At 41.6% G+C, this 27064-nt stretch overlaps 1 protein-coding gene across 4 annotated transcripts in view; it reads right to left on the reverse strand.

Moving 5' to 3' along the window:
* arap2 (ArfGAP with RhoGAP domain, ankyrin repeat and PH domain 2) overlaps positions 1-27064 on the reverse strand; it is a 119935-nt gene that overhangs the window by 86958 nt on the left and 5913 nt on the right. For all 4 annotated transcript variants that reach the window (XM_086059828.1, XM_086059829.1, XM_086059830.1 and 1 more), the window contains exons 4-11: positions 23530-23606; positions 23164-23219; positions 22516-22833; positions 21831-21900; positions 16396-16516; positions 10118-10308; positions 4267-4373; positions 755-954 (exon numbers count right to left, since the gene is read on the reverse strand). In XM_086059828.1, the coding sequence (XP_085915954.1) occupies positions 755-954; positions 4267-4373; positions 10118-10308; positions 16396-16516; positions 21831-21900; positions 22516-22833; positions 23164-23219; positions 23530-23606 (1140 nt within the window). The remainder of the gene's footprint in view (positions 1-754; positions 955-4266; positions 4374-10117; positions 10309-16395; positions 16517-21830; positions 21901-22515; positions 22834-23163; positions 23220-23529; positions 23607-27064) is intronic.

Below are 27064 nucleotides of genomic sequence, written 5' to 3' on the forward strand. Positions count from 1 at the left end.
GTGCCAGGGATTTTGAAAGACATACAGGACAAGCATACGGTAGTATAATATTCAAATCTTTGAGTTGATTTATTTGTCAAATTTAAAAGCAGTATGTAATAATTTTTTGTTGCTTTTGTATTTTATTGTATATATAACTCAAACGAACAACCAGAAAATAAATTGGTAATGGGATTGTCCAGTAAGCTAAAGTTTTCCCTCCGCAAAAAAACGGACCACTGCCGACTCTAAAAAGCCCTTTTTAGGCGAGGCAACTAATGAAAATGTGACGGTATAAAAGTTCTCCACATCAGACTATTAAAATTAATTCCGTCTCGCAGCGAGAAGATGACGAAAAGCCAGCCTGGGATCATTTCTACCATTAGCTTTCTCATTACTTCTTCCCTCTTCCTCTTGTTCAGCATTTCTCTTTATTGTCCGTGACATCAGAGTGCTAATTAGAAGTGCGGCAAGTCATTGGTATTCCAGATGGACCGCCGTCTAATTTAAAGGGGAGCGCCGGGCGAGGAGCGCTTCCTCTCTCGCCAAGCGTGTCGACCAAATGTAATATTAAACACTCCAGCAAATGAAATCATTTAAGGGTGTTTGAGAAGGGATGTTGGATATCTGATGGCTACCAATTACACAGTCTTTGCAGAGGTGAGGTGAGGAATCGCATTAAAAGTCATGGCTCTCAGGCGTAGAGCGATAAGGAGGGAGGGGGAGGTGCCAGAAGACATTCAATTAGGAAAATCGTAGTAAATCCGTCTCTTACTCTCACACTTCTTACAGATGACCACGCCCAGGTTGACCGACGCCCACTCCGGCCGGGCGGCGCGACAGTCGGCGCAGCTCCGGTTGGCCTCGTTGAACCAGATCTTGTCAGCCACCTCGTAGTCGCACAGCGTCTCGGCGATGGATTCCCGAACCGCTTCGATCCATTCCGACTTTTCTTGTTCCGACTCGGCCACGAAGCTGCACACAATAACAGCCACCTAATGAGCAAGGGGAACTTTTTTTTGGTAAGTTTGTTTCTTCTTTTGGGGTATTTTCCGGCCAGTTTGGATACTATGTGGGGCCATGCTGCCTCTCACAGGACAGTATTGGTACTACAACAAAAATCAGATTTTGGGGTAAAGACTTAGAGGTAAGAACAGGCCGTGCGAGGCTGAAAGTAAAATATTACAAAGATTGCAGCCTTGAAATAAATGTAAGAGGCGTCACTGAGGTTGGAAAATGATAATACAGCACACGTTAAGAAGAATTAAATTGCCTTTGGTCTGATTATACATTTAACCGTGACTAAGCTGTTAGCCATGTTTGCCATTTGAACCACAATTACAGTCCATCTTTGAACGCGCATTGTCGGAAAGCGTCAATCACGGCACCGACTGCCGTCTGCGGGCTCATTTGCCGAGAACAAAAGTGCAATCACGCTGCCCTTGTGCTACATTACGACAACCGACAGCAAGCCATCAAATCTGAAACTTCACAGGCTGTGAGCGGCAGCTCAGAAGTTATGAGGAATTGCAGGTGGCAGAATTGTTGTGGGGGGGGGGGGGCGACTTCAACACTGTCATTTGTCTTCTGGGAAAGCCCCCGGATCCGATGGATCACCTAACCCTAACCCAGAATTTTATAAAAAAAAGTTCGCTGGACAAATATCCCCACTCTAGAATGTTCTTACACTCTATGAAAGCAAAAGCACTTCCTGCCACTTTCTATGATGCCTGCTTCAAAAACCTGATAGAGATGATTCTAATCCTGCATCCAATTTCTATGTTAAATCTTGATTGTAACATTTTTACTAAAATACTTGCTAGAAGACTAAATGTATGCGTTGGGTCCATTGTGCACAAAAATCTGTTTGGGTTCATCCCTAACAGATAGAATACACAAACATGCTACAAATTTCCATTGGGATGAGAACAAGCTGTTTTGTATTTAGATGCTGAAAAAACATTCGATCAGGTCAAGTGGGGAGATCTGTTTAAAGTTCTGAAAAAATCTGGCCTAGGGCGAATCTTTTGTATCCTTGGTTCGGTTAGCTTATTCACGCTCCTCCGCTTCAATTGTTATGAACCAAGATAGATCGTGTCCGTTTTTACTACAAGGGGGCACTCGCTTTGGCGATTGAACCCCTGTCCATCAGCATAAGAGAAAATCCACTCATCAAACCCATAGTGATCGGGGGAGTTGATCATAAAATATCACTTAATGCTGAGATCCTGAGCACTCTATTTGTTAGATTTGATTCATAGTTTTGGTGCAGTCCATCCATCTAGCTCCCTAGCAGGTAAACGAGCACCATGGGAGCTAGCTAGCTAGCTAGTAGCACCTGAAAGTAAAAAATCTGCCACAGTTTGGCTTTAGCCTTTTCCCAGCAGGTAAACGCGCACCATGGGAGCTAGTTAGAGAGCTAGCTAACTAGCACCTGGGACTAAAGGCAAACTGTGGCAGGGTTTTTACTAGGGGTGGGAATCTTTGAATGTCTCCCGATTTGATTCGATTCGGATTTTTGGGCCTGCGATTCGATTCAGAATCGATTTTCGATTAAGAGCGATTTTTTTTTATTCAAAATGATTTGATTGAGAATGATTTTTGCTTCAATCTATAGATGTGCAAGGAATTGTAATGAACTACTGCAGTCTGACTCGCTAGTACTAATTAGCGCGCTACTTGCGGCACTTTCATCACTTAAAAGAACGGCTCCACGCTGGAAAAAAATAACTTTTATTGGAATAACTTGATTGTGACTTTTCCCTTTTCTACTCTCCAATGTGGCTACAACTTAACAGTGTGTCAGACCGCGTGGAACCACACTGCCCCTAAGTGGCCAAACCGGGTACAACATAAACAGCGCTTCAAATAAAGGCACACACAGACAAAGGCAAGACAGTATAAAATAATTGAAATAAAATTGATTTTGGGATATTTAAAATCGATTCTGAATCGTACTAAATGAGAATCGATTTTTTTGGGCACACCCCTAGTTTTTACTTTCTGGACTTGGATTTGCCACCTCTGATGGCAACAGTTAACACTCTACAATTTAAAGATAAATCAGTGCACTGGACTCGAAGGTATTTGGGAATTGAAAATGTCCCGCATGTCCTCCACAGGGGGATAATCCAAATACCTCCAATGTCAGGAGTTTTCACTTGGGAATCATCGCCATTGCTTATAGCCAAGCTACAAATATTGTCAACCCTCTGTGATATGCCCTTGAGCTAAAGCGTTTATCTCCAGATTTATTGGAGTCCGAGCACTTAGCGATAAGTTTTCTTTGCGCCAAACTTGAATGTCTTTGTCCCGAAACGCGTCCCCCCCGCGCTTCCTAATTGTCATTCTCACAACTAATAAAAGTCTGCCATGCTATCTCCGGCGGCAGCAAAACAATGGAAAAGCCAAAGTGAGTCTCCTCAGCCTAAAGTGATTAGATGAGTTTCTGGCTAATCCCCACCTTGAGCAGGTAGCACAAGACTCCTAGGGTGACCAATCGATTCGATCCACGCGCACACACACATTCGGAGTCTCTCAGTATTCACCTCATCAAAACAATTCGAGTTCATTTTAATTCCACTTTCTTTCTTTTTTTAAGGGGGGGGTTCCGCACAAAATGGCAATTAAGTCCAGGTTATTAACGAAAGAGCCAAACGACGAGACCATTACGGAGGCCTACACAAACAGATCGATTGGACGTGCGGCAGAACGAGGGAGGGTCTTACATAAATCAAGTCAATCTACAAAAGGCGAAGAAAAAAAAAAGATGTGTGTTTGGGGGGGGGCGTCCACGAACAAACAAGCCGTGCTTTGTGATGGTTGTATTCTAAATGGGCCATTACGGCTCAAACAAGCTGCGCGCTTATTGATCGCCGGGCCTGAGGGAACGTGGAGTCACCTCAAAGGTTCGACAGATAGCAGCCAAGCTTCAAGTGGAGGGTTCATTAAAAAAAAAAAAAAATACTCTTTGTATATGTTTTGGTACGATGTGCACATATACAATAAATCCTGGACGAGCCCCCCAAAAAAATATAAAAAAATTAGCTTATTCATGTTTCAAGGGCAGTAATTGGCTGGCCGATTAATCGGTTGGGCCCAAATAATTATTTATATTTATGTATATCCAACATTCTTTTGTCTTCATTTCTTAGTGTGTGTGTGTCATGGCTTTGGAAAAAAATGTGTTTGTGGTCTCTACGCCCAAAAAACATTTGAGATAACATTGTTTGCACTAAAAATATAGGCAATTATTAAAAAATATATATATATTGTAGTTGGACGTACCAGAAGTTCTTAAAAGGCGTGTTGATTTCAAAGACCCTTCGGTCGACGTCTCGAATGTTGGCGGCTGTCAGGTCCACTTCACAGATAGCCAGGCCCGCTTCGTAGTCCTTGAGGAGCACAAAGCCGGAAATCACAATGGGCATTGTGATAAATTGCCTTCAGAGTCAACGATTGCGGTTCTTAACCTTGCTGGAGGTTTTGAACGCCACCAGTTTCCTATGCAAATTGCTAGCTAGCTACTGGACTAGAATTGCTCAATTTGGCATTGCAAAAATAAAAATAATAATAATAATAATAATGCAGTTAGGACGCTGACTTCCATTACTCAACGGAACTCTACATTTACAGAGCACTTTGAAACAACCATGGGCTGTTTTCTTAAGATGGAACCCAGGGGGCAGCAGATACAATGAAAACAGCACAGGTCCCGGAATTGAACCCTGCGTAACACCATCCACTCCAATTCATAATACACATATTCGTCTGACCACTTTCTTTTTTTTGCTCGACATAGTTACTTTGAAGGAATTACAACAATGAAGAATAAAGGGTGTCTTCCTCCGCCGAACCCCCGAGACTGACTCCCGATCGAACCCAGGTTAAGAACCACTTAGCTGCGGTGGTAGTAAAACCTGATCCCCCACCCTTGCCATCCCATGAAGAAATACAATTTTGAAACAAAATACCAATTTTCAACGCCTCTCTAATATGGAATATTAAAGAAGATTCCTATTTCACTTTTCTTCCAAAGCAGACATTGCTTTAAAAAAAAAAAAAAACTCAGTACACCTTGAAGCAAACATATAAGGCATTGCGAGATCCATTAGTCTTCTCACACAGCATCTCAAGCTCCATTTACAGGCCAAATTTAGAAGCCCTCCCCAATAAGGCGCGATCACCTGCTTGACTCGTTAAAGTCACAGCTCGTTTTTTCCCACGCCGGCTTGCAATGTAATTCGGTCTCATCCGAGCTAACAAACACAGAAGGAGAGCTACATTTACAACAGCCGCATTGTCAGTCTTGCTGGATTTTTTTTCTTCTTCTAAAAAAGAGTCCAACGAGAAATAGTTTGTGACAGGCAATCCCGCACGCGCGCGTGTGTGTGTGTGTGTGTGTGTTAGTAGCTACGGTGTGGCATTGTACCTAAACTCAGTGGAAGGCGGAAGGTGCATCTGAGGATTGTCGACACTTCCACCCTGCAGTTTAGACCATTTTCTACAGCCCGCAGGACAAAGGCGAGGAAAGAAGCGCACCCACGCGCGTCAAAACAGAACAAACAAACAAAAAATGACTATGCAGACAAACTTGCCTGAAAGCCTCATGAGCTCGGAAAGTCAAAAGATGAGGGAAGCAAATGAAGAAGGGGGCGGGATAAGTGAAAGAAAAGCCTTGGTAAGCCTGCCTCAAAGTGGGTGAGACGGCGAAGAGGTCAGGCGAGTTGATGACAAAAAAGACAAAGGCAGAACGGGATTTGGGGGGGGGCCAGGCACAAAATACGGACGATGCCAAATTTGCCTGCAATAAACGCTGCTATGCTGTGCCTGCTATGAAACAGAAGTGCCTCAGATTTAGCCAAATGCTTAAAAACTCATCGGATGGCCACAGGTCCAGAAAGTAGAAACCCTGCCAGTTTGGCTTTAGCCCAAGACGCTAGCTAGCTCCTTTGGTGTTTGTTTACCTGCTAGGGAGCTAGCTAGCTACCTAGCATCAGGGGCTAAAGCCAAACTGTGGCATTTAGCCCCAGGCTTTAGCTAGTTAGCTCCATTGGTGCTCGTTTACCTGCTAGGGAGCTAGCTGGCTAGCTCCATTGGTGCTCGTTTACCTGCGAGGGAGTTAGCTAGCTACCCAGCATCAGGGGCTAAAGCCAAACTGTGGCATTTAGCCCCAGGTTTTAGCCAGCTAGCTACCTAGCATCAGGGGCTAAAGCCAAACTGTGGCATTTAGCCCCAGGCTTTAGCTAGTTAGCTCCAATGGTGCTCGTTTACCTGCTAGGGAGCTAGCTAGCTAGCTCCATTAGTGCTTGTTTACCTGCTATGGCGCTAGCTAGCTACCTAGCATCAGGGGTTAAAGCCAAACTGTGGCATTTAGCCCCAGGCTTTAGCTAGTTAGCTCCATTGGTGCTCGTTTACCTGCTAGGGAGCTAGCGAGCTACCTAGCATCAGGGGCTAAAGCCAAACTGTGGAATTTTAGCTAGCTAGCTCCATTAGTGCTTGTTTACCTGCTATGAAGCTAGCTAGCTACCTAGCATCAGGGGCTAAAGCCAAACTGTGGCATTTTAGCTAGTTAGCTCCATTGGTGCTCGTTTACCTGCTAGGGAGCTAGCTAGCACTGTCGGCGGACCTAATGAGAGGGCAGCGTGGGCGCATGTTGATGAAACAAACCTCATTCAGTCAGCATCACACAGGTGACGGAATGTTTGCGTGGAATTCTCCAACAATGCATCCATCAGTGTAGAGCGTGCTCACCTGAATGCACCTTTTGCCTAATAACCGTCAATTCTCAGGAGGAGCCAATTAAAGCCAGCAAGCCTCGCTATACAGCAAGTGATTGGCATGGCGCTAAAAATAACTCACCTAATTCCCAATAGCCAAAGGGCTTTAACAGCACTTGTGGAGAGGCGGTATGTATGGGGGGTATTTAATTAGAGTACAAGCATTGATATAATTGTTGGGGCACCAGGCCATTAGACGTCCAAGAAACAGAAGGTGTTAGCCCTGAGAGAGGAACGAGCTGGTTGCCAGCCAACAACAATCATCCGACCACTCGTCCACTGCGCTTGTTTTCATTCGCCGACCCGAGCTGACGGAATTGCTCGCCAGTCAAACACTGTCTGCATATTGACAAACAAATAAAACGAATGGGCTCGGTCGAGACAAAAATGTCTGCCTCAAAACTTTACTGAATCATTTTGAGCCGGAGTGCTTTCGATGGAATAATCGACTAAATCATCGATTAGCAAAATAAATTGACATCACAGTGTTGTAGAATGTAATTTTTAAATTTTAGAAAACGTAAACAAAAAACCTGCTTCATATCCATTGGTCAGTAGGGTTACTCAATTTGTTGATAATTTTTTCCGATTACTAGATGAACAGAATAAATATTTTTAACTTCCATTGTCTTATTTAAAGCTACAATATGGAACTTTTCCCCCCAAATAACTTTACAATAAGCTTTTTATTTGACCATTTATGACTGAAATGCCTTTTAATTAGTAGATGAACACACAATGGGTACTCCTGCAAGCCTCCGGCCAATAGTTTTCAGACCGGATTCGGGTTCGAATTTCCCGCGCCCTGTCTGCGGATGTGACGTAATGTGCGTGGTGTGTATGTGAAGAACGGCACGTGCAGTTTCATTTTCCGTCAGCAGGTGGCAGTAGAGATTCGAAATGGAATAGTCTACGTTCAGTCGCTTTAACAACTGGTAAAGCTGCTCAAAAGCTTCAAACAAACCGAATATGATTCGGTTCCTAATAGGGATGCACGATAATGCTATTTTCAACCGATACCGCTGAACCAATAATTTAGAAAGTGCCGATGTCGAAAACCGGTAAGTAAGCCGATAATTGTTTGCAAAATTTACTTGAATACAAATGTACTTTTGAGTCCTACTATAACGCTAACTAAGCTACATTTCTTGATATCGCTGCTTCAAAGAAAACCAGTAACTCATTTTGAGTTTGCCAAAACAAAAGTCATGTTTCAAAAATTAAAAAAAAACGTCTTTTTTATCTGGCAATAATTATCGGCGGATTTCTTTATGATCTGATTTATCTGTTTGACGGCAAATTGGCCGATAATTGCCGATAATGATCGACCACCGATATTATCGTGCGTCCCTAGTTCCTAGCAGCATATCAGAAAATCGGCAAAAATGTTCATCATTGATTTCCAACATAAAAAGCAGATGCTTGCAAATGTCTTATTTGGATTAAACACAACGATAATCACTTTTGCTTTCATGGAGGGTTACAGAAATCTGAGAATATTCACTGTTGACAGGCTGAAATCGTGCGGATTGAAAGCAAACAATAGCTATAAACGATTCATTGATTATATTAATTGTCAAAATCCCAAACCCCGACCGGAACAACCGTGAGCCGATGCGCTAACCGGTGGAAAGGAGAGCGAAATCTCGCTTCTACTTTTATCTCTCACTTTGTCAGGCGACACATTTTGTAAGCCTTCAGACTGTCTTTACCTTGGTGCTTAAATGACCTCAAACACAGCTCCATCACAGAGCTTACGACCCGTGAGAAATGAGTCCAGGGGCGGCGGAGGAGGAGCCGGCGGGCCGATGTTTCCAATAGCTCGTTCATCATGTGAGATTAAATACTCCACTCCGCTGAGCTCGAACGGGGGCGACGCTCTACTTCCCCCCCCAACCCCCCACCCCCCTTCCCGCCTTTCTCCTGTTCCGTCTCGCGACCCGAGACAAACACCCCCCCGCCGCCAGATTGATCTCCAGCTGTAATAATACAATTAATTTGGATTTCCTCCCGCCCTGCTTCCGCCCCGGTCGGAAATGTGCTGACGCGGAGGGAAACCCGAAAGAGAAATCGAGCAAAGATGTTTGTTTGCGCTAATGACGAAAATAATGAAAGGCAAACAACACAACAGCGGGCGAAGGGAACGCCTGGAGCAGTCTCAAACGTGCGCACGAATATAGAGGCAAGGAAATTTAGGAAATAGCATCAATGGAACGTACCCTCCTACTTCTGTCCCAGCAGGATGAAAGAAGGCAGGAATATCGGGATTTAATTAGACTGACTTAAGAGAGTGAGAATTCCAAAAAGATAACTCCTAATAAGCGAAAAAGAACAATGCCGCTTTGAACCCAACGTGAAGATACGTACCGAATTTAGCGATTCTCAAATTGGAGTCTGCGAGCCTTAATTTAGGCATCCTCTAAATCATTTGCAACAATGTTTGTAATGTTGTTGTTGTTGTTTTTTAAACAGCATCTCCTGCAGTAAACAAGTAAATATGCACTTAGCAGGTATGCTAAGTTAGCATGTGTGCGAGAACGTTATTAGCCTATCTACGTGTTAGCATTAAGATAGCGGGTTTGAAATTAACTTCAGTGTGTGGTTTTAAACATGTGTGTCTAATAAATCTGGTATTGTAATACAGATTGATGTATTGCTTGTTCGTTTAAAAAAAAATACATGGGGAAGAGGTCGTTAAAAAAATTAACTGTGTATTAAATCGCGATCTCAATGTCAAGGAAAAAGAACCTCAATAACAATTGAGAAACTACGGAAGAGGATTAGGGCCAGTGAAGAGAGAAAAAAAAAAGTTTGGCAGGATTCTCACTTCATTCTCAGAATTCTGACTTTTAAAGTAAGAATTCTGACTTTAATGTCAGAATTCTGACTTTAATGTGAGAATTCTGACTTAATCTCAGAATTCTCACTTTAAAGTCAGAATTCTCACTTTAAAGTCAGAATTCAGATTTAATCTCAGAATTTTAATTTTAAAGTGAGAATTATTTCTTTATTCTCAGAATTCTCCCTTTAATCCCAGAATTCTGACTTTAATCTCAAAATTCTGACTTTAAAGTCAGAATCATGCCAAACGTCTTTTTTCTCTCTTTCTTCACTGGCCCTAATCCTCTTCTGTAGAAAAAAACTGTTTAGCCTTACTTAAAATAATGGTAAATGTATTTTTTTTAGGACTTGGTCGTGGTTAGTAAAAGGTCAGGCGCCATCATTTTCCATTCACGTGCACGTTCCATATTCATGACTGTGTCACACTATCACCGTCTCATCAATTTCATTCCGTTTCTTTGTCAAGCGGGGAGCCGCCATCCTGCCGAGAGGAAGTCCCGAAGGTCGTGGAGGAGTACCTGTTCTGTTTTGCAGAGCCTGACTTTGCTCCCCGCCAGGGACGCCAGAACTCTGCCTTTGTAGGCGCGCACCTCCAGCATGCCGCGCTTGTTGGTGGAGGAGCGCCGACGCAGGCTGCGGCGCGTCTGGAAGCCGCGGGCGGCGGGCCGCGCCACCGTCTGAAGGGTTTCCATCCACTCGCGGCGCTCCCCTGCGGACGCAACACCAAAACGGAGCCAGGAATCAAGAAAACGCATTTAAACAAAGAAAGATTAAATGTGATTCATCTTTTTTTTTGCATCGCTTTCAGTGTCTGCGGCATACAAAGGCTTCAAGTATGAAAGAGAATTGGACAGGATAAACCACAAGTGGTTAGGAAAATAAGATCCTTGAAAGCTGCTTAACCAAGATTTGAAAGCCTGCAGCGCAAATTAGACCAAGCACAACAGTTAATTAAAATAAAATGAAAAGTCATCGCCATCCAGTCTGCGAATCTGGTAGGGCTGAGCGATTTTGGAAAAACCTAATGGCTATTTTTTTTTTCTCTCAATAATCTGATTTTATGTGATAATTAGGTCAAGGCTTAATGTTATTCCTTCCGCATTTAACAGAATTCGTCCCAGTCACATCGTTCACCGTCCAGAATTTGCAAATGTCCAATTTTTTTTCAAGGACCCCCCCCGTGTATTTTTTATAGTGAGAGATCGATTTTGTTTTTTTTCAAGGTCGATACCGATTATTAGTAGTCAGGAGACCGATAACCGATATTTCAAGCAGATATTCATTTGCCGTAAAAGAGAAAATATTGGTGTCAAAATTTTTCCTTTATTCAACCTTAAACATATAAAGAATTTGTTTAAAAAATATAACAAAAATTGCAGGGAGCTTCAAAAGGTCATCAGCATGCGTTAAGCTAAAATAAAAACTAAGCGTATAAATAGTTCCCTAAAGTTTTTCTTAAAAATTAAAAAATAAAAAGTGTAGGGGAGTTCATCATTTTTATAATGTGGAAATTTAAATAAATCCATCAATTAAAGTTCCCTGTATCTCACTGACAAATGCTAATGTAGCTAATTTAGGGGTTTTGTCAGGCATCGTCAAAGGTTTCAAAATATCTGAAAATTTGTCTGAATATGTTCAAAATGTCTGTGAACAACTTACAAATCCTGATGAAAACCCTAAATTTGTTACGTTCGCAACATTCACCGCTCGGTGAGATACCAGCTTTTATTTGTAAAAAAAAGGCCGACGCCGATATTTGTCAAAATGCTAAATATCGGCGCCGATAATCGGTCTATCCCTACGATAAAATAAAGCCAAATGAGAACGTTGCGACAACTTCACCAAATTCTACCAAACGTGACGGAAACAAGTCCGTATATCATAAATTGGATGGCAACAAAAATGCAAACAAATCTGTGGCTTTATTACATCAACGTTGTCAATTTGAATTCAATTCTTTGTTCAGTCGTTACGTACATAATAGAACAAGACAAACCGCTCGTGAACGCGCCAAAGGAGCTAAGACGGACTCTAAAAGGAGAGCACTCAAGACAACTCTCACCGCATCTTGCCGAAACCCAAAAGCAGTCCTTGTTGAACAGTTTAATATTTCATGTTAAGGAGTTTGTGCTTTGAATCCCCATAAGGGCTGAGAAGCAATGCGAATGTACAAACGCATTTATGTACTCACAACACGAGTAAACACACACGCCCCGCGGGGTCCATGACAGACGCCGCCCGCTGTGGCGACTATTTAACACGGCGCAGAAGAAGAAGGGAGGAATTCAAAGTGGCCAATCCGCATTGGAAGCTGAGCCGCCATTATCAACGCTTTCTCAATCACTAGCGTGTCAAAGCAGAAAGGTAAGCAGAGCTGCGCTGAGCTTTGTTACCACGCGATGCTGTTGACATGGCTTTGGTTGGAGGGGGGTAGTTATTATTATTATTATTATTATTATGTTTGTCTTCACAGATCTGGAAACAAAATGAACTAATAAATAATAAAATGACTAAAAATGTTAAATGAGGCCACTAGACTTAATCCATGTTTAATAACACTTTCGATTAGCAATTGAAAGCCCCCAAAAAAATAAGACAAAGTGACTGATTATTTAATTATTTATTTTGGAATTTTAAAGTGATCTAGAAATTAAGTTGAGTTGAGATCAAATTCAAATATTGACTGAGCTGTCCGATTTTTGACCGATTAGAAATTTTAAAAAGGGAAAAATGAATGATCTGGAAAAAAATAACCAAAACCCAATGAAAAATTCCAACATGGCCGACCCTGACACATTTACAAATGTACAAGTGACAAATATCTTCCATGGGTGACCTGCTGGCGCGCCCTCGGCTGAGTGACAGACAGGCCGCTTCAATGAACTGTCAATCATCTGACGTAGCCGACATTGTCTTCCAGTGACCTTAATTAGCTTCCCGGCATGCTGGGGTTAGAAATGAGCCTCCCTTTCTGACCTCAAACCGGTTCCCTCCCCAATTCTTCAGAATTCACAATCTGCCCCGCATTCATAATGAATGGCCTCCTCCATTATTGACTGCTCTTTACATCACCAGGCTTTACCGTTCCGTTGCCGGCCAGCTTTCTGACTTCCATTACCTGTCCTGCTCTTACTTATTTGCCTGTTATTTTATTCAGGGCTTTCCTTTCTCCTCCTCCTCGCTGTCAATCCGAGACAGGAAGGAAACCGCGGACGCAGGCGAAAGCCGTGTTAGCATCCGCACGCCTGAGCGCGTGTGTTTTGAGTAGATTTGCTTGTTTGGCGCGTACGCCGGATCGTCCTGTGAATTCATTTCCAGTCACTTTGAAATAGAAAAAGTGTATTTCTCTTTTAACTCATTCACTGCCATTGACGGCTAAAGACGTCAAAAATTCATTTGAACTATTTCTATTAGTTTGACACTTTTTTCCACTTTTCTTAACAAGAGTATGAAAACATTTAGAACAGATATAAAATTTGTGATTAATCGTGAGTTAACTCGCGAAGTCATGCGATTAATTACAATTTAAATTTTTAATCGCCTGACGCCCCTAATTTTTTATAATCTTTCCTCTTTATTTTTAAAGTCGTGTCAGGCGATTAAATTGGAAAAGTGGGAAAAAAAATTGAAATAGTTGAAATGAATTTTTGACGTCTATAGCCGTCAACGGCAGTGAATGAGTTAATGTACGTGATGCCGCTTAATGCCTTTAAGATTAGCGGTTGTTTGAAAACCGTTGCTAATTTTAGCCTAGCTATGCTTCCCATTATACAGTACCTTAGCATTAAGCTAGCATACTTGCATTTATGTGGCTTGGAGGAAAATTTTGGTTTTAAACATTTGCCATCTTTTTAGAGTAACTGCGCAAGTGAGTGTTCTTTTCGTCTGCCAAAAGTGTTTCTGTTTGAACGTCTCAACGTATGTGTATGTGTGGGGAGGTTTTGAAGATGGTGACAAAAGGTTGACTATAGACCAATATTTTTTAACCTTGTTGGAGATACTGAACTGAATTCGCCTTGAATTCAAAAAGTGTTGCGTTCTTATATTTCCCCATCTCTGTGCATCTTAAGGAATCGTTCATTTTGTTTTTTGACAGCCGGACTAGAGTTGCTTAACTTGGCATTGCAAATCATGCAGTTAAGGACGCTGACTCCCATCACTCTAACTGAACTCTAGAGCACTTTAAAGCAACTACTGCTGGCTCTTTTTTTTTTTTTTTAAGATGGAACCCAGGGGCAGCGGATACAATGAAAACAGCAGAGGCCCCAGAATTGAACCCTGTGGAACACCATACGTCTCGACCTCCGCCAAACGCTTGGCTCTTTTTTTTTTGTTTAAGATGGAACCCAGGGGCAGCGGATACAATGAAAACAACAGAGGCCCCAGAATTGAACCCTGTGGAACACCATACGTCTCGACCTCCGCCAAACGCTTAAATGTAAAACTATCTTTAAAAAAAAGAAAAAAAGAAACAGTTCTTGCTTGTTAAGAGGCCTTATTGCACATTTTGGACTGGAGAGCTGATTTCACTTTACACAAGAAGAGAAGAAGCGAGTAAAGCATTGAAACTGGATGAAAGGAGAGCTGGGTCCACTCTGCACCCGGCGAGGAGATCTTAAAGGCCGCCCACACAGCCTCCATCAAAAGGAATATATAAAAAAACAAAAAAAACAAAAAAGTAAAAAAAAAAAGAAGAAGAAGAGGACCAAGCATTTGTTGCGTTTACTTCAACTCGCCACATCAGCACGAGTTAAAACTAACAAATGCATTTTTATTCACCTTGGCTTGTTTTTACGGAACGTGTACGCAAAATATTTTAGAGCAAGAATTAATTTTGTGTGACGGCACAAGTCAAATAGAGATTGAGAATCTGGATGTTTTTTTGGGGACAATAATGGGTGACATTTTTTTTTTTTACCTCAGATACATTCGCGTAGGCCTGTCTTGTTAAAAATGAATCACCGTGTCAGCCGCGAAGGCGCAGGTAAGTGCATGCTATTAAACTGCTTAGTCAGCTTATCGCTTATTCATTGCATCACTAAAGGCTCTAAGACCTTTGGAAAATAATTTGCGGGTCATTTCGTTTTGGGAAGAATTAAAAGTGGCCGGTTGGCTCTACCATTTTAATCAATGACAGCATAATAAATTAGCAATTCTTTTAGCGTGTTAAATTAGTGATCAGACATGATTTGGGGGTGTCGACAGAAGCGGCATACTCTTGTAGGTGACTTATTCACTCCTCCTCCCATCCTGGGTTTGCCCTTTCCCTGCCATCGCCGCCTTCCCCCTCATCGTTACGTCGACGCTGCCCGCTTGGCGCCTACCCCCGCTATTATTCCTCCACTTCCTCCGCTCTTCATGTTCAGCAGCTCCTTAACTCCGCTCCACTAACTCCCTCGTTTTCCATCAGCCTCCTCGGGTCTTCCTGGTTCTCGCGCGCTCCCCAAAGATTGATGAGTCTTCGCTCCAAGGCGAGCCGGCTCGTTTAAAGATGCATGAGGGGCCAGGTTTCTCGCTCTCTCGCACTCTCGCACTCTCTCTTTTCAACGCTACCCCTCCAAAAAGAGGGGCCACCCGTCTCAGGGAAGGAGAGACCACCCTCACAAGGTCGTTTTTGTTTTACCAAAACGAACAAAATAAAAGAAAAAAAGTATGAACAAGCCGGGGGGTGGGGGGGGGGGGTTTGACTAAAACTGAACTGTCTACAAAACAAGCTATAAAAATGATAGCAAAAAGGTCCTTTGTTTTTGCCTTTAATTTATTTCATAGAAAGGCTATTTTGGGCTAATAATTTTGTCTCTGTTTTGTGGATGGCTGCTCATCTTTTCTAACTGTATACATTATTTTATCAGTCAATAAAGCCCACTTAGGCAGTGTATCACAATGCCTTTGTCGTCACTGCCCTCTGACGACGTCCTAGCATGAATGGAGTTTGCAAGTTTGGACAATGGACTGGAGAGACGAAAGCCTCAGGGGTTAGCTTAGCGCTAGCTAGCTGTTATGACAGACACAGAATGGATGGATTTAAAACAAAACAGCGGTTCCCACTCAAACGAATAACCGAATTATCACCCACATGTGCACATGTCCAGAGATGGCAAATCCAGGTCCAGAAAGTAAAAACCCCGCCACGGTTTGGTTTGGCCCCTGATGCTAGCTAGATAACTCGCTCGCTCCCAAACATGTAGACGAGCACCATAGGAGCTAGCTAGCATTGGGGGCTAAAGCCAAACTGTGGCAGGATTTTTACTTTCAGGTGCTAGGGAGCTAGCTAGCATTGGGGGCTAAAGCTAAACTGCTAGCTAGCAACCTAGTAGGTTAACGAGCACCATGAGAGCTAGCTACCTAGCACCTGAAAGTAAAAACCCTGCCGCAGTTTGGCTTTAGACCCCGATGCTAGCTAGCTCCCTAGCACCTGAAAGTAAAAACCCTGCCGCAGTTTGGCTTTAGCCCCCGATGCTAGCTAGCTACCTAGCACCTGAAAGTAAAAACCCTGCTGCAGTTTGGCTTTAGCCCCCGATGCTAGCTAACTCCTTAAAAACCCTAGCTCCCCATAGCTAGCACCTGGGGCTAAGGCCAAACTGTGGCAGGGTTTTTACTTTCTGGTCTTGGGATTTGCCACCTCTGCACGTGTCTATTATGTATGTATATGCAAATCAATTAGTCAGGGAGGCTTTCAACTTTTAACATTTTCTCCATTTTATGGGCTATGAGGTAGGATGGGAACGCTCAATCTCCGTCTATACAGCCCTAAATGATTTTTCAGGCTACATAAGGAGAAAGCAGTAGTCCGTACCTTCTTTCTCGGCCCGGAATATGAAAGTCCGAAGCGAGGTGATGACCTCAAACTTGTTGTCACCTAAACCTCGCACCTGTCGGATGGCAGCGGCCAGAATCATCCCTTTGGAGTACATTTCCTGCACAAAGAAGCAGATGGGACACGCTAAATAACTTCACAAATGCAAGCAAACAGGACAAATTGTAATAGCATTATCGAGCTGTTGTTCTTTTCTGTTTCTCGTCGGAATGACTGTATTTTATTTTATTTTATTTTTTTGCATCAATGGGTGTGTAATTCTCTACCCGCATTGCTGTTGGTTTTGGATCGGATACAATTTTGAAGCACGGCTGACGGATATCCTCATCAAACTCAAGCCATGAGCCATCAAAAACGGCATTCATATTTATTTACATAAATGCCATCCCTGTTCGCCTCTCAAGCAATAACGTTGATAAAAAGGCACTCAGCTCGCGGATGAGAAGCGCTTGAATCAAAACCTGCTGCCAGAGAAAGATGACTTTTTTTGGTCTTCTGTGGTCGCAGAACGAGAAGGTTTGCGGTTTCATGCATTTCCAGCGGCCCAGGATAAAACTCTATTTAACTAAAACAGCCCATATTTGGAAAAAAATATAAGTGAGTATGACATCTGCCTAGTGGTCCTTCTTCAAACTGCAGCTCATTATTCCCGAGAAGGAGTTTGTCAAAGAAACGAGCCCTGGAATTCGCCCAAAATAGCTGCTTCCAACCAAAATGGCCGACTTCCTGTTCAATGACTTTTTTTGTACGTTCTGTTTCGATCAACATATCTTCCAAATTTCGTGTTGTTCGGTGAAACTGGTGCACTCTTTTTTTTCCCTGGAATTTGCTCCCGAAAACGACTGCTTCAATTTAAAATGGATGACTTTCTGTTCAGTTTAGTACAAAGGTCCTTGAGACTTTTTCCTGCGTCCTGTTATGGTAGACATGTCCACCAAATTTGTTGTTCTGGTGTCCGGGGCAAATTTTTTTCAAACCATCCAGGTGGTGGCATTTCATGAGTTTAAGGGATAGTGTTTTTGACTTCTACAAGATGCGCATGTTTTTTTCAGGGGCCCCAAATTCGTGGAAGAGTAATAATAACTGTCTAACTTAACTGCAATGTTCAGTCTGCTTTGCAAAATTGAACAAAAACAAAAACCTGGGGACGCAGCATGGGTAAAGTGCGATTTGGCGTACTGTCCCATGTTTCCCCCCCGCGAAGGCATCCAAACAAGCGAGGACGCGACACTTTGCAGCGGGTCATCGGCGGCGTGAACGAGAAACTTCAATACCAGGGCATCGTTTCGAATCAGTATTCAATCCCTGACGTGACAAAGAAATGCCCTTAAGAGTTTCAGGGAAAAAAAGCTAATGTTTTTCTAAGAGGGACGTGCATTATGTTGCTCTAGCGGTGTGAAAATCACTGGCTCATGAGAAGAAAAATAAGACCGACATTGCATTATTCATGCTCATAGTGTCATTATCTTTGCAAAGTACCAAAAAAAAAGGCTTCATTTTATTTGCTGCACACTGTTCGTATATGGGTGGAAATACGGAGAGGGAGACAGTGAACTTGTGACTCCTTCTTGCCATTCCTTAATTAAGCCGGTGACCTTGCCGTCCACAAAAGGAGAAAAAAGTCAAGCAGCCAAAAATATCACCCCACAGGGACAGTCAAGAAGGAGAGAATGAGAGAAATTAGGTCCGTGTGAGAGGCCAAGGAGGGCTGAGGGAAGAAAATGGGAGATCCGAGGAGAGATGACGCAAAAACAGGGAATGGGGTATATATTTTATATATATATATTTATATATATATATATATTTTATATATATATGTAAAATATATATAAAATTATATATATATACATATATATATAAAATATATATAATATATATATATATAAAATTATATATATATATATATATATATATATAAAATTATATATATATATATATATATATATATATATATATATATATATATAAAATTATATATATAAAATATCTCTCTCTCTCTCTCTATATATATATATATATATAAATAAAAGTACAACACAATGACTAGGTGTTACGTCCTAAATGTTCTATTGTAGTATTCGTATAAGAAATGTGGCAACAAAAAAAAAAGAAAAGAAAAAAGCGTGTGCTTGAATAAATTAGCTTTGTGGCTGATAATTACGCCACCAGTATGGTTTAACGGTAATTAATTGTCTTAATTCCAGTTTGGGGGTCAGCAAGGAGAGAGTTGTTTAATTGCGACTTGCGCATCTATAAATACTCCCGGGGAAGAGTCTGATGAAAAGACGAGGTCAGGCGAAAGACACACACACACACAGACTACCCTCAAGAGGACAAAGAAAGCAATGAGGCCTAACTATCTCTTTCTGAGATAACACACTCACCTGACTCAACCCCCCACCCCCCTCATCTTTATTTCCCCTCACACTGACCTCCTCCCTCTCCACTGCAGTGCCCGTTTGAGGGTGCGCTGGGAAGTGGGGAGATTTTTCCTGCACATTTCGCTCTTAACCCCCCCCCCCTCCAAAAGAAAGTAAAAACAAGCCAGTAAACTTCACGGAACAATTAAGGCTGAGCGCTGGAGCTAAAGCACACAACAATGGAGGCACCATGTGGAGAGAGAAGCGGGGAGGAGAGATGTTGGTGCACAAAAGAAAAAAGAAAAAAAAAGTTTCAGCACATTTGCAATGGAGGCATGAGGACACCAACTGGTGGCAATGAAAACTTCACTCACAACGCCTGAGTGAGCTATTAAATCAAGATTTTAAATAAATAAATACATCTCATCTATTTTTTATTTCTTTCTTTTTCTGCAAAAAGCTGCTCTCTGTTATCAGATTGATTTTTTTTTTTTTTTTTTTTTACATGGCATACACTCCGAGGCTACCTGCTAATGAGTTGCATCAAAAATCCTGCAAATAGGAAGATAGCAATGTTCTGTTTTGGTGGCCACCCTCATGTAGGTATCCATTTTAAAAAAATGGATTCAGGGCGCCGTGTGGAGCAAGGTTATTATAGTGCACGAAAACAAAGAAAATAACAAAATCTGAAAAAATACTTTTTGTAGTTCTCTTGGATCGGATCTCAGTCCATTGTGAGGAATACATTTTTTGGGGGGGTGGGGGGTCACATGATCAAAGGTAAAGGATGCCCATGGGTCTCCATACTACATTGAGGTCGTCTGCGATGATGATTGACGTTTTTGGGTTTAGTGCAGGTGTGTCGGGGAAAAAAAGACATATTTGGCATGAAAGATAACACGTCAGCTGCCGTTCCAGTAACTGTCAATGAAGGGATTTGCTACATCAGGCTGACACACCGCCAAGACTGATCCCCCCTATCCGAAAACCCTGCCCATCCACACTTCATCCTCTCATTCCCTTGAAGCCAGGCTTTGGACACACACACACATATACACACGCACGACATCGCATATCAGGACCCAGAGGACTAAATCTAAAGGCCCGCAGCATTCTCCCGAGCCAATCCCCTCGTCTTGACGAAATCGGGCGAAAAGGGGCTGATTGATGAGATGGATTGGATGCAATGCGGCGAGCCCGCGGGAACAAGTGAGACCGATGATCTCGCTCCTCTCCCACGCCACCTCAGCTACTCCCCCCCCACCCCAATGATGACATCACCGGAGACCTTTCAAGCTGCGACTGTGATTAAGTGCGATTAGTTCTGTCTGGGGCTGACAGATCCCGCAGGATTTCACACTACAAAAGAGAGTTTGCGGGTGTTAAAAGTTTCTGAGCGAGGACAAGCATGGCAATGTTTTGGTGCGGAGCCATGTAGCGACGAGCGCACCGTGACACTCGCGTCGTTTTGTTGGCCTTTTAACTAAGCGGTGACGAGAGACTTGGAACCAAAAGAGTCCGAAACTGGAATACAATAAAGGATAGTTTTGTTCAAGATTAAAAAATATAACCTGGATGAATGACACTATCAATCGTGAAGTTTACTCCAAAACAAAGAGAATATGTACATAACTGTCTTACAAAGGCCCCCGCTAGCTAAATGCTAACACGTAGTGCAAAATGCCATTGAGCTAACAGGCTAACGGAACTAGCATCAATATCACAGAATAACTTTAAAACGGCTATTTATACACAAGCTGCTCAACGCAGAGTAACAATACTCACAGGCAAATATTCTTTAAGCATTGCGAAAAATGATTTATTTTACTTTAAATTGGTTTCACGGGGGAAAAAAAGCTGAAATTATTAAAAATCAAAAAATTCCATTTGAAAATACTTTTTTGTACTTTAAATTTCTTTGTAGCGCTATAAACAGCAAATAAAATAATATTTTTTAATACATTTTATTTGATCAAATTACACTAAAGCAAAGCGTTTTAAAAATCAATTTAACATTTCTTCTGGGCAAGAAAATAACGCTTGCTGCTAAACACAATGTGAACTTAAGAAACAAAAACTGTCGTTTCTATAAAAATAAAAAAAAGTTCATTCATTATATTAGAATAGTTTTATTGTTTAATAAAATCATAGCTTCAGTTCCCTGGAATTAACCTGCAAAAAAAATGCAGCTCAAAGGTAGAAATTTGCTAAATGATTCGCACATCCTTAGATAAGAATACAGAATTTCATTAGATCGTAAAAATGGCATTTCTTTAGGTACGTTAATATCACAATAATATCGATATTGTAGTACTGAACACCCATATCACATATATATCCAATATGACAGTTTTAGTTACTACCGTATTTTAGCTTCTTTTTGTTTATTCAAACTTTTTTTTTTTTGCCTTTTTGAGTGTCTGGAACCAATTAATAACATTTCCATTAACTTCAATGGGAAGAGTGTATTTGAGGTAAGCCTGTTTTTAAGTATGGGCACGTAAGAAGTTAAATTCATAAATCAAAGTACTGTACTGTGAACTTTATGTACTCCAAAAAAAAGCCACACGCATCTACAAAGGCAACTTCTCTACAAAAAAGAAAACGCCACGTAATGGTCTATAAATTGCTGACTCGCCGGCCCTCCCTGATGATGCCCGTTCTCCCTGTGGCGAAGCGTGTCCTAATAAATAAAGTGACCGACGCAATGGAAAGAGGCGGCGAGTGGGGAGTAGGGGTGATGGTGCATGAGCGGCCACAGAGGGCTGTAATTAGCAAGTGATTAACGAGGCGCCATCAGACAGGTCGCACATCATTGATTGTGATGCGCCGTGGCAAAAAGTGAGCTGAACCCGAATGGGGGGCTTTGCGGTTTTGCCAAAAGCCATTTCAACGGATCGCATTGCCTGTTGTTTTATGGGAAGGCCAACGTTTCAAATCATTCGGGTAGTCAAGCTTTTGGTAGAAGAGCGTTAGCTCGCAACGCTAACGACGACGAGGCGTGGGATATCGATATCTTTTGAGCTCTGGTGTCCGGCGGGTATTCAAAGTGACCTTGTCGCTGTTGTAGTAGGCCAGGGTCTCGCCGTCGAAACGCACCCACCGCCGCTGAAAGACGCAGTTCCTGCAAAAAAAAAAAACAACCAAACGGACATCAAAATTCAACAAAATGCATTTATTTTCCCCTTCACTATTCTACAAACAACACCTCACAATGAGGATGTCAAATGTCAGAAAATAATTTTTGCGACAAGAAAAACCATTAAAACTGTTTGGAGAACCATTAAGACTGTTTAGAGAATGTTTAAACAACCTGCAACCTTAAACAATCAAGTGTCGCACATGAATAAGGACTCGATACGTTTTTAACTTCCTCCTACCCCTTTTAAAAACATATAAACTCTTTTCTTTCTTCCTATTCTTGTTTTCTTTTTTTACTTAAATTTATATTTTAGACTTGTAATGTGTTTTCTTTGTGTTTATATGTTCAATAAAACCATGAACCCCCCAAAAAAAATGTTATTATTATTATTATTTTTATTTTATTTTGTATGTGCAAGTGTGTGTGCATGTGTTAGCACACACACTTGTTGCGTGTGAGTGTGTACCAAAAAAAAAAATTTTTTTAATGTTCGTCCATCAGCGAGATACGGGCAAACCCAGTGCACTTGGAATAAATAACACAGCATTGGCTCCACCCCTTTAGGACCAAACAAGCCATTTCACCCAATCAACCTACCCTTGAGGTGAAAGCTTGTCCAGCCAGCCCATTTTCAGCACTTGAAGTTCTGCAGTGCTGTAAAAGCACGCGTACGGGGAAATATCAGGCAGACGGTCCCCTGGAGTTTCAAAAGACTGTCCGTAGAGGTCACAGTCCACCATGACGACGGAGGCAGAGCAAGCGTCAGGACCGGAGGCCGGCGGGCCGACGGTGCCGTACTCTGCCGTATTTTGAACCAAGCTTGGCAAAAAGCTGGCGCACTCTTCCACCGTGGAGTATTCATCTTTGTAAGGGTCTGGAATCGTCGGGACAGGAGGAGAGTCCTTGTCTTTGGATCTGTGGGTTTGACGAAATTAATGTTGCTACGAAACAGGCCTGCTAGCCAAACGGAAAGATTTTTTTTTTTCCCTGAAACTTTTCATGCTTTGTGAATTAAATCTATTTGCATAGCTCCTAATCTATTTCTAATGTGTCTCTCAACTAAAATTATCTTCGGCTTTGGGTATGCATGTTGACGACATCGACTACATAAAAACAATTCTAGCATCTGATCTGCCACTTGGAGACATGTTTACCACAAAAAAACACAAACATAGTCAGAAGTTATTTTTTCTTCTGAAGACTTCTAAAAATAGAGCCAGCGGATATCAGAGCAGCGGACCGTACCTCTGCTTCTTCCTTTCGAACCTGTCCTTCGGCGCCACTTCTTTTCCACCTTGGTTCTGCAAAGGGCGCAGGGGCGATGAGCATCAAATGAAAAGAAAGTGTCCATGGTTCTGCTTGGACACCATTATCGCGCGGTTGCATTAAGCGAGCGCTAACTTTAGAGGCTAGCTGACATTTCTATTAACCTCTCGGGCAACGGAGAAGCAAGCGCCACTCTGTTATGTGACAACATTAACGCGGCGAGATGGCGCTTTGGCCTGTGATGTTGTTAAAGATCTTAGGGGAGAGAAGAAAAAAAAAAACGGATGTTCCTCTTTTGGTAAGCTGCTACTAACGGTGCACCAGTGGGAGAGGACGGCGTCTTACCGGAATGCTTTGAGCGCCGTTGTACAGGAAGGTCTCTCCGTAGGGAGTGATGGGCGTCAAGGTTCTGTGAAGTGGAGCTAAAAAGGAGACAGACAACATAAAGAGTGGTTTTGGTCGCGGTGCTGAAAGAAGCACAAGATCATTCCTCGTGTTTTGAAGTCATTTGATGACACAATGGTGGGAAGTCGATTATTTTTTTTTTTAGGTATCCCTACTTTGCTTGAGTAACTACTCTGACTTTTTACTTTATCTTCCGACATTAGAGAAACAGTCTTCTGTACTTTTGACTTCTTTCTTTGTCAGTTGTTTGATGTTGGTTATACAAGAATGATTCGTCACAATTGTCTCACGTCAACCTCAAAACCACCAGCTTCTGTTCAAAAATCTGCACCTAAATACTTGAAAAAAACACAAATAAAATGGATGTATTTTTTTCTTTGATCATTAACACTTAAGGATTTTTTAGTTTGTTAGTTCACAATGTTAGCTAAGCTATCGGAAAACATCATCATAAAAGTCAAACAAACGTTAGCTAGCATGAAGCTAATACTAGCTAGCATGAAGCTAATACCAGCGAGCGTCGAAACAGTGCTGGTTGTAAAGTAAGCGCTGAATTACTCAAGCAACGTTTTCAATAAACTGTACTCGTCAGAACAGTTTTAATGCAACATGCTTTTTATTTTGAGTTTATTTAATTTTTTGTAAAGAAGAAATGCTGCTAGTGCTACATTCCACTTGCTATTTGAACAGAATAGACAGAAATGTTTCATTCTACAAGAACTCCCAAAAAAAATGCTGTTTTCTGTTTAATTTCTGGGGAAATATTAGAAATTGCACTTTCCTATTTTATATTTGTCTGCTTGGCGTTCTGAGTTAAAATAAATAAATAAGTAAATCAGAAGTTACACCAGTACCTGAGTAGTTTTTCACCGAGTACTTTTTCTTACTCAAGTTACTGTATGAAGGCTTGAAGCATTGCATGTTATTGTACACCATTTTACTTAATTCGATTTTATTCTCTACTTATGACATCTTTCTACTTTCACATTTCTTGACCAATTTTCACCACGCCACACCATGCAAGGTATTGTTTTCTCATTTCAAAAATTCCATTTCCCCACAACTTCACATTTTCACCACCCTCCAAAAAAAACACTTTCTTTTCCAATGGCATGACATTCAACATAACACATTCGCATTGTTCTCATTCAAATTTCTCAATTTTCATTTCGTTCACCTTGGAAGCGAGTTTAAACATGACGAAAATTCCCACAACTAAAAATTCCACATTTTCACCAATATCATTCCATATTTTTCAAACACAATATCCTTCCATATCAATGCGCATAATTTCTGTCAAATCATTCAATATCATTCCACATCTTTCAGTAACAGTCATCCTTCCACGTCTCCATTTTTTTCATTCGTTATTTCAGCATTCACGCGCATATTCTCCAGAAATCGCATTTTCTACTTTTGGAGGATGACTTTACTTTTTTCATTTGCAAAATTTTGGGCAACACGCATGTGCTTAAACAACAACACGTGACAGGGAGCATCTTCTTTTTTTTCCATAGAACAAGCACGAGAAGAAGAAATCCATTTTGTGTGGAGAAGTGTTTTTTATTGCTTCCTTTTTACTTTTGTGCTTATACTGTACTGTACATTTCAAACTAATTAATGTATGTAGATTTGTTTACACTATTAACTCATTCATAACAGATTCATTTGAACTATTTGTATTAGTTTCACATTTTTCCCCCCTTTTGTTAACATTGTACATTTAGAACAGATATAAAATTTGTGATTAATTGTGAGTTAGCTAGTAAAGTCATGCGAATAATTACAATAAAAAAATGTAATCGCCCGATGCCCCTAATTTTTAATAATCTTTTCTTCTTCTTTTTTTTTTACATCGCAAGGCAATATATATTTTTTAATTATAATTAATCACATGACTTCAGTAATTAATGAACAGATATAAAATTAGTGATTAATAGTGAGTTAACTAGTGAAGTCATGCGATTAATTACGGGGGGGGGGGGGATTTAATCACCTGACACCCCTAATTTTTAATAATATTTTATTTTATTTTTTTTTAAATACAATAAAATAATTGTAATATTTTTTCCCCAATTTTTAATCACCTATTTTTTTTATTATTATTACAAATTAGGGGCGTTAGGCGATTGCCATTTTTAATCATAATTAATCGCATGACTTCCGTTCACAAATATTATATCTGTTATAATACAATAAAAAAAATCTAGGTTTTCATACTCTTGTTAACAAAACTGGGAACATTTTGAAAGTAATAGAAATAGTTCAAATGAATTTTTGACGTCTATAGCCGTCAATGGTAGTGAATGAGTTAATCACGTGAGTTGAATCACTTTCTCCTTTTTTTTTTTTTTAACACCTATCTGTACTTCCACTTAAATACAGAGTACGATTACTTTTGTTAATTCTGCCAAATAGATTTAGTCACCCTGGATCCATGAAAGCATCCGGCCCCTTTTTGCTTCTGCTGAGACTACGTTTGAGGGAGGCGCAGAAGAAGAACGAGAAGAGACTGTAGCCAGACATTATTAGTCTGGAGACCCGGGGGCCACCGTGCGTAGGCCACAGCCTGTCACTGTGAAAGATGACACCAGCTTCTCCTGAGGATGGCGCAGGACAGAAGATGCCGCCGCAGGCTATACACACACACACACGCGGACCAAAAAGACGTGGGAAAAGATCGAAACACCTTCGGACGCATAAGCGACGCCCGCAGACGAGAGGATGGACGGTCAAACAAGATAAAGCGACGCCTCCGTGTCCTTATGGATGGTGGTTTGCAAAGGCGTTACGCCGGCGCCGCAGAGGTCACGTTCCGGGCTTAGTCAGCTTTATGAAGGGGTCGGTTGTGCTGATCATAGCGTGCACTCAGCATCTATCATCATCCAACGGTTGACCTCGCCGAGCGCCGCCGCATGCTTGAGGACAAAACTCCCGGCCAGATCCTTCCATTGTTCACAGGTTGCCGTCGGTCCTCTTTATGGGCTCCGCAACACTCCTGCTTAAGTGGCACTCGGGGAGGAGACACGGCTATCAGCTCCGAGTTAGTGTCGCCATTGATTTTCCTTCCAATGAAGCCTCCCTCCTATTTTAAGGAAGGCACTCGCGGGTCAGTTTGTTGTCATTACTGGTGTGCGTCACGCCGGCGCTGATGACTCGGGACAGCCCGGCTGACGGCAGGTGAATGCTGATGAAAGCAAGAATGATTATCCTCTAATTAACCTCTAATCCGTGCATCTTGGCGAATTAAGCAAACTATCGCTCGCGTGTTTCCGACATATTTTGGGCCTCGTGTGAACGAAGGTGGTTTGTTTGTGTTAAGTACTGTAAATACTGAATGCGGTAATTTATGTAACATGGCTTTATAACTGTGTACATACTAGATTCGCGTTCCGTTTTTTCATTTAGAAAGAAAAAGTATGTTTTTACCTTATTCCATTCTTTAGTAATCACTAGGGGTGTGCCCAAAAAAATC

This window comes from Leptonotus elevatus, chromosome 17, assembly GCF_054856555.1.
Source record: "Leptonotus elevatus isolate MCC_2025b chromosome 17, RoL_Lele_1.0, whole genome shotgun sequence".
Taxonomy (NCBI): domain Eukaryota; kingdom Metazoa; phylum Chordata; class Actinopteri; order Syngnathiformes; family Syngnathidae; genus Leptonotus; species Leptonotus elevatus.